This window comes from Tubulanus polymorphus, chromosome 4 (genome assembly GCF_964204645.1).
Source record: "Tubulanus polymorphus chromosome 4, tnTubPoly1.2, whole genome shotgun sequence".
In the NCBI taxonomy this organism is placed as follows: domain Eukaryota; kingdom Metazoa; phylum Nemertea; class Palaeonemertea; order Tubulaniformes; family Tubulanidae; genus Tubulanus; species Tubulanus polymorphus.
In genome coordinates, this window is record NC_134028.1 from 5,467,800 (window position 1) to 5,480,288 (window position 12,489).

A 12,489-nucleotide genomic window follows, 5' to 3' on the forward strand; every position below is an offset into this window, starting at 1 on the left:
ATACAGAATTCTCGGATTAAATAATGAAATTCACATTTCTATAAATCGATTGGCATTTCCTTTGTAGGAGTATCCATTTGAGCTTTGCGTGAGATTAAAGAACACTGTATGAACATAAAAATCGACAGGTAGAAATTAGCTAGTGACAGACTGAGTGAATTTCTTCGAGCGAATAATTAACTGGCCGTAAAAACCCTCTGCAATCGAATTCGTGCCTCCTTCGTGTTTTCATCAGAATTTTTCAATAAAAAATTCTGTTCGTTTTTATTGTTATGTCCGTCTTGATTTTTAATCTAGTAACTTGTAAAGGTTTTGTTCATCTCAATCTTCAATCTCATGATTTGCAAAAAAGGATTTTTTTTCAATTCTTCCATCATTTTAATCAAATTCATCACAATTTTCGCTCCTTTCTAATTTTTTTTCTGCAGTCCTTCCGAGATTTTATGTGGAAAATACTCAAGTGATTGAAAAAAATAGTTTTAATTATTTTTCCTGTTCCCTTCCATTTTTCAATGAATTTTATTTTCTCTCTCCACACTGCCATCTTTTCTTGAAAACATCCGGACCCCAAGTAATAAATAAAAGGCCTAAGCTGCAAAATTCGGCAAAAATCGATCCACCGACGAAATTTGCCTGTCTATGACGGGTTAAGAAGGAGCGATTTGAATTTATTTTTGAAATGATTGACATCTACGAAAATGTTTTTGTTATCGTGAAATATTTACCATCATGCGATTGGGGTTTACCAGACTTGAATAGTCGGATTAACCGCGCAGTGAGCGTTTCGTGTTTTTCGTGTCGCGTGATGTAAAAGCTTCGGAAGATTATCACCATCGGCATACGAGATAATGCAAGTCTCGATAATCAAACACGAAGAGCGTGGACGCGCCGTAAATGTATAGGTGATGTTGATTAATTTTTTCTCTCTTCACCAACCAACACTAATGAATAGGCGCATTCAATAGAACGAATTGCAGCTAAGAGCCGATTATGACGGGATCGGACGAGTACTTCTATAGTTATGTTTGAATATATCGGAATTGAAGTTTCTTTCGAAAATTGTGTTCTCGGATGCTTAGTATTTTTTGTTCAATGGAATACTTCACTACATCGACGTAAATTAACAAATAAAATGGACTACATCGCGATGCTGGTGCTGCTTATAATGACAACCGGAATCTCGGCGAGAAAATATAGTTTGGTAAACGAAACGGCTTTTTTAAGTAACGGCATGATTGCGCGGTACACAACGCGATCTCGGATTCACTGTTCCATTTACTGCGATATGATACCGTCAAATTGTACGGCATTTATTTTCGAAATGAACTCCAACAGCGAGTCATCATCGTGTACGCTGCACGAAGGAGCGGCTTCCAGTTTGGAAAGACCATCAACGGCCAGTAAAAAGCAGTTTTATACTTTAGGCCTACACATAACGGTAAACAACTTTCTCAGATATTCTATCACAAATTTGCAATTTCACGCTGATAACTTCTTGTTAAAATGTAAAATTTGCATATTTTGGACGTATAGTCTTTTCAAACTAATTCAATTTTGACATTTCTGACATTGTGTGTGTAGGTCTGTGACAAGATTCTGTGCAAAGACGCAAAAATTATCTCCGATTTTGTTTCAGGTGAAAGCGTTGCCCACGTATGCAGTTTCGTCTGGTGCGAGAGTCTGTGATCCAGGGAGCGAACTAGCATCAGCGGTTACGCCCAGTGAATTCGATTTATTGAAAGCAGCTTCCGCTAACACCAAGGGTAAAAGACGAACACACTAGAAGAATTGGCCTCTCTTAAAAATTCTCACATGATAATCACTTCTAGAAAAATTGTTTGACTCAAGATATATATCAAAAAGATAACCTTTAGAGGTAGCATTTTTCGGCTGGGATAAAGATGTCTGTGTATCGTATTCTTCGAAATAGAAAGAATTATCTAGAAAATGATTCATTATATTCAGTGTTCGCTGTTTGTTGTTTTGCAGCTTACGTAGCCATTTATCGAGAAGTGAAAACGGATCCGATGCGATGGCACAACGGACAAGGGCCGGTGGTCAATGGGTCGTTTTGGAAAAACAATCCGGTTAACAAGCTGTGCGCTGTTATCAATAATGGACAGCTAGAAGAACACGATTGTGCACACAGCCACCCAAACATGTGTCAACTAATATAATTTATCACAGGGTGGATAGCATTATATATCGCGATTTTACCATTCTAGTAGTGAATATAATTGCTCTATAGGTGGCGTTATCGACGTTGTTTATTACTGCATTTCACGGAGTCATTTCCGGTTTCAGTTGTGTTGTCGCGTAACTAATTACACATTAAATGACAATAGTCGTAACCGAGCAAAACTACGGCGCTGTTTACTGCAGGGAAGGCCACGTAACTCTACTCTATCCCAGGATAACTGTTCACGGGAGACGGCATTTGAAACGCGAAGATTATAATACATAAAACGACAAATGGCAATACGTTTTACGTAGAGTTTATTGATATGGCTTATAATTATAAATATATGTAACCACTTCGATTTCGATTGGAATATATGATACCCATAATAATTAAGATACATACGCGTATAGTATATTTAGTTATATCATTGAAATTATCTACAACAAATGAATTCATAATGAAAACCATCCTCGATTGCCAGGGTTTGTATGCCTCCCGCCGAAGCTCACACCAACACTAAACCTGGCCGCAGACCCTTCATTGGTCTATTACATTGCCCTAGATTTCTTGGATCGGGATGCAATCAAACCCTGGCACGCGATGATGAATAAAAACTGACCTATGCAAATCTACAGTCGATACGATATTATGTATGTACATCTAAAAGAATCTTTTGAACAGTCTTACAGTCGTCCTACAAATCGAAAACCGTTATGAAACGTGGCTCGGTAATGGGCTAAAATCTTAAGAATTGTGACATTATAATTGTATATTAGTAAATACACATTAATCATACAGTTAAAATGCCCTTTGCCCAATTCACTGGTTTGAGTTGAGAATGACTCATTACCGTTAAAAGAGATATATATGCAAGTAGAAAATGAACACATGATGTTAATATCTCAGGAGGATGAAAATTCGATGTCAAAGATATTCATACATATCATATAGTCATAATAAAGGTAAAATTCAGTAATGATATTTTCATTTATACATCCGAATTTTTTCCGAGTTCCAAACAACACGGACCTAACTAATGCAAACGACTAATTTCAATGTCCATGGTCATGGTACAAAATTATTCATTTGAGGTACTCATGTTCAGTAATATGGCAATGGACCGATGAACGCGTTAGTTATGCGTTAACTTAATTCTGCCCTATATCGTAACAGTCATTGGAAATGAACTTATTTTTACCGATCAACGTCGAACTAAATGGGTTCAGATAAGCCCTATTCGAGAATGACGATATCAGCAGATAAAATACCAACATACATGCACATATACGTAAGAACACGTAATTGGCAGATAAATATGATATATGTTTTAATCTAGTTAAGATCTACCAAATCTACCTACATATATATAGGGCTATGTAGTAATTTTCACCGGGAAATACAATGGTTTAATTGTAACAAGTTCTTTTTCGGAAATATAAAAACATATCGACAAAACATATTATGAATTCTTTTTGCACTACCCGCAAAATCATATTACATTGAAAATGTTTATCCCGTTACAATTAAATGACCATCAACGGTCATACCGGCCGTAACTGACCGTACGTGGTAAATTCAACTAATTCATCTATATACACGCTGAAAAAGTACAGTATTAGTTGCACGTTTAAGCAAAAAATGACCGTTGATATCTTTCAAACTAAAATCCATGATGATAATTGCACTGTTTTTAGCACAAAGTTTTTCTATAATTCGATATTCTCGCTCTTTTTAAATATACATACAGAAATTGCACCACATGCAAGTTATGCTACTCTCTTTATTTTGCGAAGGCATTTTCTCTTAATAATTCAGATCATGCAAGTAATTACTGCGGAGACTAGGTGCTGCCATAAGTTCTGCCAGTGAGTGGCTGTGAAGGAGTTCCATAGTTTGACTGTTACAATAGGTGTGATCTTCTAGCTCTTGTTTCGTTAATACCAAAGATGGTGCTGTCGGCGAGAATAAAATACGTACTTATTAAATAAAGTCTCAATCCAATATCGTAAATTAATTTCCAATAAAAACCCCGAAACTATGGAACCCACATGTAGGTTCAGAGGGTAGCACTGTAGCCACGTACTGCCGTCACAAAATTCTCCTGGAAACTGCATCTGAATGCAGTAAATTTTCTAGAAAGCACATTGCATCAGGACTTCATTTATTGCTTGGAAAATGCACCAGAAAGCAGTTAATTTTCAAATTTTTCTGGGGGATCAACCCCCACATTCCTCTCGTTTGTCGTGGATTATGCCATCTTTTTATAAGTTGTGCTTCCCACAACATAGGTCTCTGGTGTCGACCCTGGAACCAAAGGCACGACTTTTTGGGTTTATACGACAATATGACATATATTTCATTTGAGAACCACATTTCCTCGGTTCTTACCGGTTTCCATCAAACATGACTCGTCATAATCTACGATAACAGTGCCCCTGCTGCCATTCGAATCAACTATTTCCATAATCATCTGAAATATATGATGAATTCACAAACCATAATGACGTGCATCCGTACCGACGTAAAAATACTGAAATACTGAAGTTTATAGTCTCGATATGAATACCTTGGCCAGTTCTTCATCGTTTTCTGGCACTGGGTGAGTTAACCCGCTATCATCCGGCTCGATTTCACGGTCTAAAACGATCATTTCCTGGTTGTCGTCGCCTAAGCCGCTGTCTGGGGATGGAATGTCTGAATCAGTCATACAGGACGGAATGTCTGACCAAGCTAAAAGAAAAGAAGAAAATTGATATATTCACATAAAAAAGGCTAATTCAAAGAATAAAACGAATTGTACGCGCAACAACGAGGACCTGCGACTCAGGAATGCCTATTTTATTGACTTGCCTTCATTATCTAAGATATTGTTGCCCGTCTGTGTTGTCATGTTAAGTTCACCGTCCGTTGCATTTTCAATAGCAGAGTCTAGGTCTAGATCTTGCTGTATAGACAACAGATTAATCGAAAAATTCTTTAAATTGCATTCTTATAATTCAATTGAAGAAAATTTCGTTTAGTTATGAAATGAAATGAATATCATTGCATGGCATGGTAGGGAGACATTATCAGCAGTTGGTTAGATTTTAAAGTTTCAACTTCAAGGCGAATGTATCAAAATGTACCAAACTCACTGGTATGGTACTTGGCGAGCATCAAGTGCGCAATTCTGAATATCTTTTGTGGATAAAAGTTTATGTTGGTTTTCGTTGCAACAAAATGGCCGAACCACATCTGAGTGGGCGCCAATGTTCTCGGGTATACTCATGTTTACGATGCTGAGCATCGTAAAGCAAGTATACAGTACCCAAAATTCAGCATACCCCTGGATAAATGTCGAGTACCATACTTGAAGGGGAACTCGGAATTGAGTATATTTCGATAATTTCGCCTTCCAGGTGCATAGACACATTTTCGTACATACTTTGTAAACGGTTGTATCGCGCAGAGGCAGTTCTTCAATATCAAATTGGGCACCACCGCTTGAAACGCGTTGACGGTCTGAATGAAAATTAACACATAAGATGAATGAGATTTTGATAGCCGGAAAATGTTTTGGTAACTTCTTAACTTATATATTACCAGTAATTTGCCGAAGTATAGGCCTATATGCATTTCATTATTTTCATACTCACTGCGACGCAGTATCGGTCCTTTCCTTTTATTCGGCTCGAATCTGTAAACTTTGAACGCATCGCATCCTTTCTTTCGCGAAAGTTTTTTGTCTTCGACAATATCCGCTAAACTGTTCAGAGCACATCGGAAATTTGCCTTCCAACGTTTCGGGTTGGCTTTGTCACGCCCTTTCTGGAACTTTCCTGTTCATAGAATGGTATAAAAACAACGACGTCGTCATTACTTTTGAGAGATGAAATATTCGAAACCGCAAAATGATGCAAAAATCGAATCATTTTAACAAAAGCATAAATGCATAAAATTCTCGTTCCCGTGAATTTGCATTATTTTATATTCATAAGATTATCATTTTATTCAACTTCATTCTAATTGAAAAACCTCCAAAATATTTGAGACCATAGTTTTGGGTATTCTACTTTATTCCAATTGAAAAACCTCCAAAATATTTAAGACTAGTGTAGAATTGGATTGAAGAGGTAAATCTTTAGGGTGCGGTCACTTAGAACAGCACTATTCCCCTAACGGGGTCTGGTGCCGAGCATGTTAGGGGAAGATGTATGCATTCTCCGAAGAATTACCTGTGTGGATGGCCCAATTCCTAAACAGACAACAATCGCTGATTCTCCAACCCTGGCGAGAACCGTGTTTCCACGGTATTTGCACCAGCGTGTGGTGGTCGTCCAACCACGTCAATCCCGGATAGCGACCGCTGTCTATTTGTTCGACGAGCCACGGTCGCAACCGCAACCGTTCCGACGAACCGTACGCCGAGAATTCGTCAGTCTCTGCCGGACTCGCATCGCGACTATGAACCAACGTGCTCGGTCTGGTTCGTCTTGATCGTCGTCGGTGGTTTCGGTGGTGGTGGCCTGGTGAAGTTTCGTCCGGCGCTTGCCAGGACGGATCGTGCACGTCATCATCATCTACATCGACATCCCCAGCATCAAACTGGCTGTAATCTACGATTTTACAAGCTGCTCTACGCGGGTACGGCATTTTGGATTCAGTCTATCTGCAAAATAGATATCCAATAAAAAATGTCTCGATTTACCTCGTGATATGACTCGTTTTAAAGCGTGTCGATTACCGGGGTAGTAGAAGTTAACACTCCAGTTCGTTAGCGCGTTATTATATGTACGAAATGTTGAAAATAAAAACTAATGGAAAATACGCAGGAAGAATGCATTGAAGTCAATGAAAAGACTGGCGTTACCGGGATTGACTACCAGGTTGTATTATTTTTAGAAAATGGTTTCCCCCAACGGTACTCAGTATCAAAAATAAACACGTAGCCTGGAGCTCAGGGTCCAAAGTAAAAATAGGTTTTCGGTTAAATGATTTATGTACGGCGTAAAACTTATTTCTAGTGGACTGCATTTCACCAGATGTACGGATTCAAATGGAAAACTCTTAGCGATTCAAGTGCACCAAGATATCGGGCTTGTAATATGGTGACCTATTTTCACACCCAACGTCACATGATTTGCACGCCCACAAGGAGCGTGGGACGATAATTTGGCAATAGTTTGAATTAGATATAAATAACGGCATTTGATTTATGATGTGCTCTGAAACGATCGAACACATTCTTTTTCTGTACGAGAGGAACTTCGATTTAAAAAAGCCCCCCCCCCCCGCTGGTGACGCAGACGCCTATGATTTTGGCGTGTTGATGTTTACCGATCTTATCTTAAAACTTTGAATCAATTACTGTTTTCTATAAATAAATATACCATTCAACGCCATCAATCTATTTCATAGCTTAAAGTGTTGAAAAGAGGAAGAATATATATTATACCGTCAAAGTCCGTTATAACGCCATCCTTTTTAATGCCATGCTGTTCTGTAAACGCCAACATTTTTCAAAGAACAAATTTGATCAATTAAACTTAAATCCAATGGAAAAAACCATTCTTTATAACGCCTAATTCGTTGTACGGGTATTTTAATATATTTCCTTTAAAAGCTTTTAATTTCGGATATCTACATTTTCGGGTTACATGTTCTCAGGTTTCGAGATTTCATGGACGAGGAAAAACAATGCAAAGGAAATTCAGGAAAAATATGACTGAAAGTCCTGTGTTGCGGTATCGTTCATCGGACTAAGAACGACAAACTAAAGAATGTACGAAAAAACAACATTTTTTATTTCACGTTAACCAACATATCTATTATATGCATAGCTCTCATAATTATGACCAGTTTTAGGCGGTGATAAGAGCGCAGAAAAATGCATTGTTATCAACGTTAAGAAACTGAACAATAGTTAGATATACATTACTTCCTTAATACTCAGCGTACAAACCTGTCCTATATATTCGCTAGGTACTTCCCCTCCTATCTTATAATGATCTCTTAGTGGTGACGTCAACCAAACTAATGACATGATAGACAGAGCATATTCAAATATATCATCTGTGTCGCTAAAATCATGCTTACCCCAATTCAAAATAGGGCTTCGGGACTACAACCCTCATCCGGCAGGATCCAAACACTAAACAGACTAGATCTAGCTGCAGACCAGACAGAATGATGTTTCTAATTTAAGATCGGGGTTTTTCCTGTTTATCCAGCAGCTAGGCGGGATTTATCTTTTTTTTGTCTCATAGCAACGGGTCTATCACAACAAACGACCCGATTATTCATACCTGCAGTGGAACATTGTCCCGATCTAATCCCGAACACAAACGATGAAATAAATCCACGAACGAATACAGTCGAGCCCGATCGAATGCAGATCAAGCTTATGGAAAGGGTACCATACGTGGAAGCGATTGGCGGGGATCTGGGTTTCCCCGGGAAAATTTGAAAATATAGATGCAGCTGCATTTTGAAAGTTTGTTCACAATTTACATACATCGATTTCACAGAGAAACTGTTTAGTCATCAAGAATTGCTCCCCTAGGATCCACGCCTGCAGGTGGTAGCCAGAAATATTGTTCTCATCTTTAGGTTGGAGCCAAGATTTTTGGAGTGGACAACGTAGTAAAAGCAAACATTACGGAAACACTGATAGGTGCAGGCCCGTGCCGAGCTTTTTTGAGGGGCAATTCTATTTCAAGAAAAAGAGCACTTTCCAGTTGAAAAAGGATAGATCTTAAATACGGGTACGGTGTTCGGGTACCTGAATAAATCATTTGATAATGAATTACTTTTTAATTTTCGTTAAAAAACATGAAGATTACATCTAAATTTCGAAAAATCTTGACCCAATTGTTGACACTTGAAGGGCACTTTGAAAATTTTAGGGGTTCGTTCGCTACCCCCGAACATGTGTTACCATAGCTTTATGATTAATTATTCATCAAACAAAATTGAAATTAAATTTGGCGGGTAAAATTGGTAGACTTGAGCACTACCGTGTTTTTGAATGGCCATTAAAATGGAGTAGAACCAATATAAAAAATAAGGATTATTGCATTGTGTATGTTTATCGATAAAGATCAGCTACCATTTGACATGATTTGAGACTTCGAATTAAAACAACCGAGACAGATTTCTCCTCAATAAAATTCGTAGTTTTTGGTTCGACTAGCTTGGAGTACGGGTATTTTTCAAGGAAAAAGTTAGAGGGCGAAGGGAAAATATAGAAATAACATTTTTGTTATCATAGGCGTCTTAAAATGGAAGGGAACAGGAAAAAATAAAGATAAACATTTTTATCATTTGGTTATTTTCAACATTAAAACTCGGAAGGACTGCAGAAAAAATACAAAAGGAGTGAAAATTGTGATGAATTTGATTCGAATGATAGGCGAATGAAAAGAAAAACTAACTTTTTTGCAAATCATGAGATTGAAAATCAAGATGAACATAACTTTTACAAGTTACTAGATCGAGAATCAAGACGGACATAATGAAAAAAAAATTCTATTGAATGTATTGTGATGAAAACGCGGACTAAAAAAGTAATTCTTTTTTCACTTTGATGATTCGGATCCGCACTCCAAGTAATTGAAAAGATGGCCTTAGTAACCTTAAAGCTTGGGCAACACATTTTCGGAGACAGCCTGTATTTCTAACCGAACAAGCCTCATTTGATATTGTACCATGTCTTGCCGGTTGATCGTCGATAGAGAAATTTTCGAGGATGAACTGTCATCTTGACCAGTACCTTTTGAATTCATAAGAAATCCCCGTAGTGTAATATATAATACAAAATGTTTTTAGTTCAGCTCAGCGTGCTAGGAGGAATCCGAGTATCCGCTAAGTTATGTAAATATTTACGCTTGTTTCCCATACATAGTTCTGCCGAAAATATCACTATGATGTAATAGACTCCCATATTTCAGGAAGCTTCCTATCTATTGCAACATTCAATTCATTATACACAGCGCTTTATCCAGCTATTTATGAACATAAACTTGTCGGCCATCTTTAATCTTGCGACGCATGTACGCGCGTAGTTGTGTTGAAAAAATGCGTGTATAAAATTATGCAAAATAAAGAGTTGACTCCCGAAGAAAGAAAAAGCATTAAAACCCAACCGAAAAATCTTATCTTGCTGTTTTGTTCGGATCTAATGAAGTAAATATTGTGTGGTATTTGATGGAATGAGAATAAGAATGGAGATAAATGGCGCATTTTTAGGCTGTGAATTGGACAATGGTTGATGTTGCTTGTAACATAAAAAGATACTCTATATATACTTCAAAGTATACTTTAGTAAATTTACTAACTACACATTAGTTATAGTCTGTGAGTTTCAAATGGAAATTTTTGACAACGTAATAGATAATACCAAATATTCATAATATGAATTTTTGATAATACCGAACAGATTTTTTTTTAAGATCCCCTAAAGTTCTCAGCTTTAGAGTTTCTTGTCCGTAGTGTCGGGTTCAGAATTCGTATGAAAAATTTAGTTCCGCTCCAGTGGCGGGATCCGCGACCCCCTTTTTTTCGAACAAGTGACCATGGAATTTTCTCGCCAAGGTTCTTTTTAGAAATGGTGAAATTGTGAGCACATTTCATTCCATATTTCAACTCAGGAGAGTGCTTAGAATGCACCTAGATACATCTATTTTCTAAAATTAGCAACATTTTCTAAGTCGTCATTACGGGTCATAAACGCATGTCAGTAGCAAGCCCATTCTGAATGTACGCCCCAACTTTTCCCAAAAGCTAAATCCGCCCTGCGCTCTGAAAGGAATATCACCTGCGCAGTAAACGTTACCTTTTTAGAACTATTACAACATGTATAAAATTTGTTCAGAATTTCCTTATATCAACGGAAATCGCTCAGAGGTTATCTGAGCATCAAATTTTCTATATTTTCATTATGTTCTATTCTATTCTGTGCGAGGGCCAATACCTTTCTTCAAAATCCAATCATACGAAGCCACCCGCAGATCCCATCACGCTACGGGCCTGAACTGTGAGGTCATGGTGACTGTTAAACCAACGAATGATACGATACTACACTAATAAATCACTCAATAATGAAATAAAGATTCCCGCACATTTGTCATATTCCAAATACGGAAGGTACTTAATACCGCTAAATTTGGATACATCATGGACATGTATAAACAGAGTATCATTACATATATTCTGTCCTCAATGCCTCCATTTGGTAGGACATGCACACAAAGAAAAATGCCTCTAAAATGCCGTTAATATTAATTGTACCATAATCCCATTAGCCTACATCCTACATCACATTTTATTGAAAATTGTCAACTGAATAACCAGGAATATGTACTTACCGGGTTGACTGGCAAAAATTGTGAGATATATGTTATGTAGGTCTACGTACGTGGGTAGTATAGCGTCAGCGGCGTATGTAATGTTTATTTTTTAATCTCGGGTTTTCCCCAATTTGCCATACCCGGTATCAAAGGCGCCTTCAGAGTCACAACTCAAATAGCTATATCCCGCACATTTGCTCAAGCAGGAATCAACACAAACTAGTTTTCAAACGAAAACTGTGGGTCCCCAGATCCATTTTAGCGCGAGTCGGTGGAGGTTCCCAAGGGAGAAGGTGTCAGATGCATTTTAACTAGAGAAGCACATAAACAATCTCTAAGTTTTGAAAGGCAATGAAAAGAAATAGGAAATTCAGAATCATGGACGGTTTAAGATACGTTTCTAGTTGTCTTACTTAATTTTCTGCGTTACTATGTTCTACTTTCCTGGCTAGATTGCGCAACGACCTGTGATCGATAGAAGTAGACCATTAGTACCGCGTCGCGTACTGCAAGCGGAAAAACCAGTTCGTATAAAATTACGCCGAAGAACAGCGACCTCTACTGCCGTCGGTACCAGTTAATTTTCAATATTTCTGGATTTTGTTAATTCTTTTTGCCGGGGAAATCTTGCGTTCTTTTTCGCAGCGAATTCATTTCCAAATACTCCTATTTCTTTAGCGACGAGTTAACATGACCAACACTGATTAGATCCAGCGCATTATTCCTAACTTGATACTTCTTTTTCTCAAAAATTGATAGATATTTTTATTGATAAACTTCATTATCGTCAGAAATCGAGGTTGCGTCCCACAAAAAGCGTTAATTCCTTCGAAATTTTCCAAGCTCAACGAAGTTCCGAGTTGGAGGAGCCGGGCTTGTTTTTTGTGAAGGCAAGGAAAAAATTCAAGGCAATTTCTTTTCAAAAACATCGTGCAAACCTCACAAAAGTCAAAATCAAACAAGGCAAAGTTCATTAATGAA

At 37.7% G+C, this 12,489-nt stretch overlaps 2 protein-coding genes across 8 annotated transcripts; one reads left to right on the plus strand and one right to left on the minus strand.

The window, feature by feature from the left end:
- The first annotated feature begins 1,313 nt into the window (after positions 1–1,313).
- On the plus strand, positions 1,314–2,177 carry LOC141903437 (uncharacterized). Its single transcript, XM_074791553.1, has 3 exons — positions 1,314–1,438; positions 1,637–1,763; positions 1,990–2,177. The coding sequence occupies exons 1-3, from the start codon at positions 1,322–1,324 to the stop codon at positions 2,175–2,177; spliced, it is 432 nt and encodes a 143-aa protein (XP_074647654.1). The 5' UTR covers positions 1,314–1,321.
- Positions 2,178–2,770: 593 nt separating this feature from the next.
- LOC141904142 (uncharacterized) lies at positions 2,771–11,590 on the minus strand. Of its 7 annotated transcripts, none has more exons than XM_074792665.1 (8): positions 11,527–11,590; positions 6,397–6,830; positions 5,818–6,000; positions 5,607–5,683; positions 5,033–5,126; positions 4,749–4,912; positions 4,571–4,652; positions 2,771–4,134 (listed from the first exon to the last, which is right to left on the minus strand). In XM_074792665.1, exons 2-8 carry the CDS (start codon positions 6,812–6,814, stop codon positions 3,986–3,988), a joined length of 1,167 nt encoding a protein of 388 aa, XP_074648766.1. In that variant the 5' UTR covers positions 6,815–6,830; positions 11,527–11,590; the 3' UTR covers positions 2,771–3,985. The 7 variants fall into 7 exon arrangements, with proteins under 7 accessions (XP_074648766.1, XP_074648770.1, XP_074648769.1 ...); XM_074792669.1 differs by having other exon boundaries at positions 6,397–6,826; positions 11,527–11,561; XM_074792668.1 differs by lacking the exon at positions 11,527–11,590 and adding an exon at positions 9,933–9,987.
- Positions 11,591–12,489: the final 899 nt, after the last annotated feature.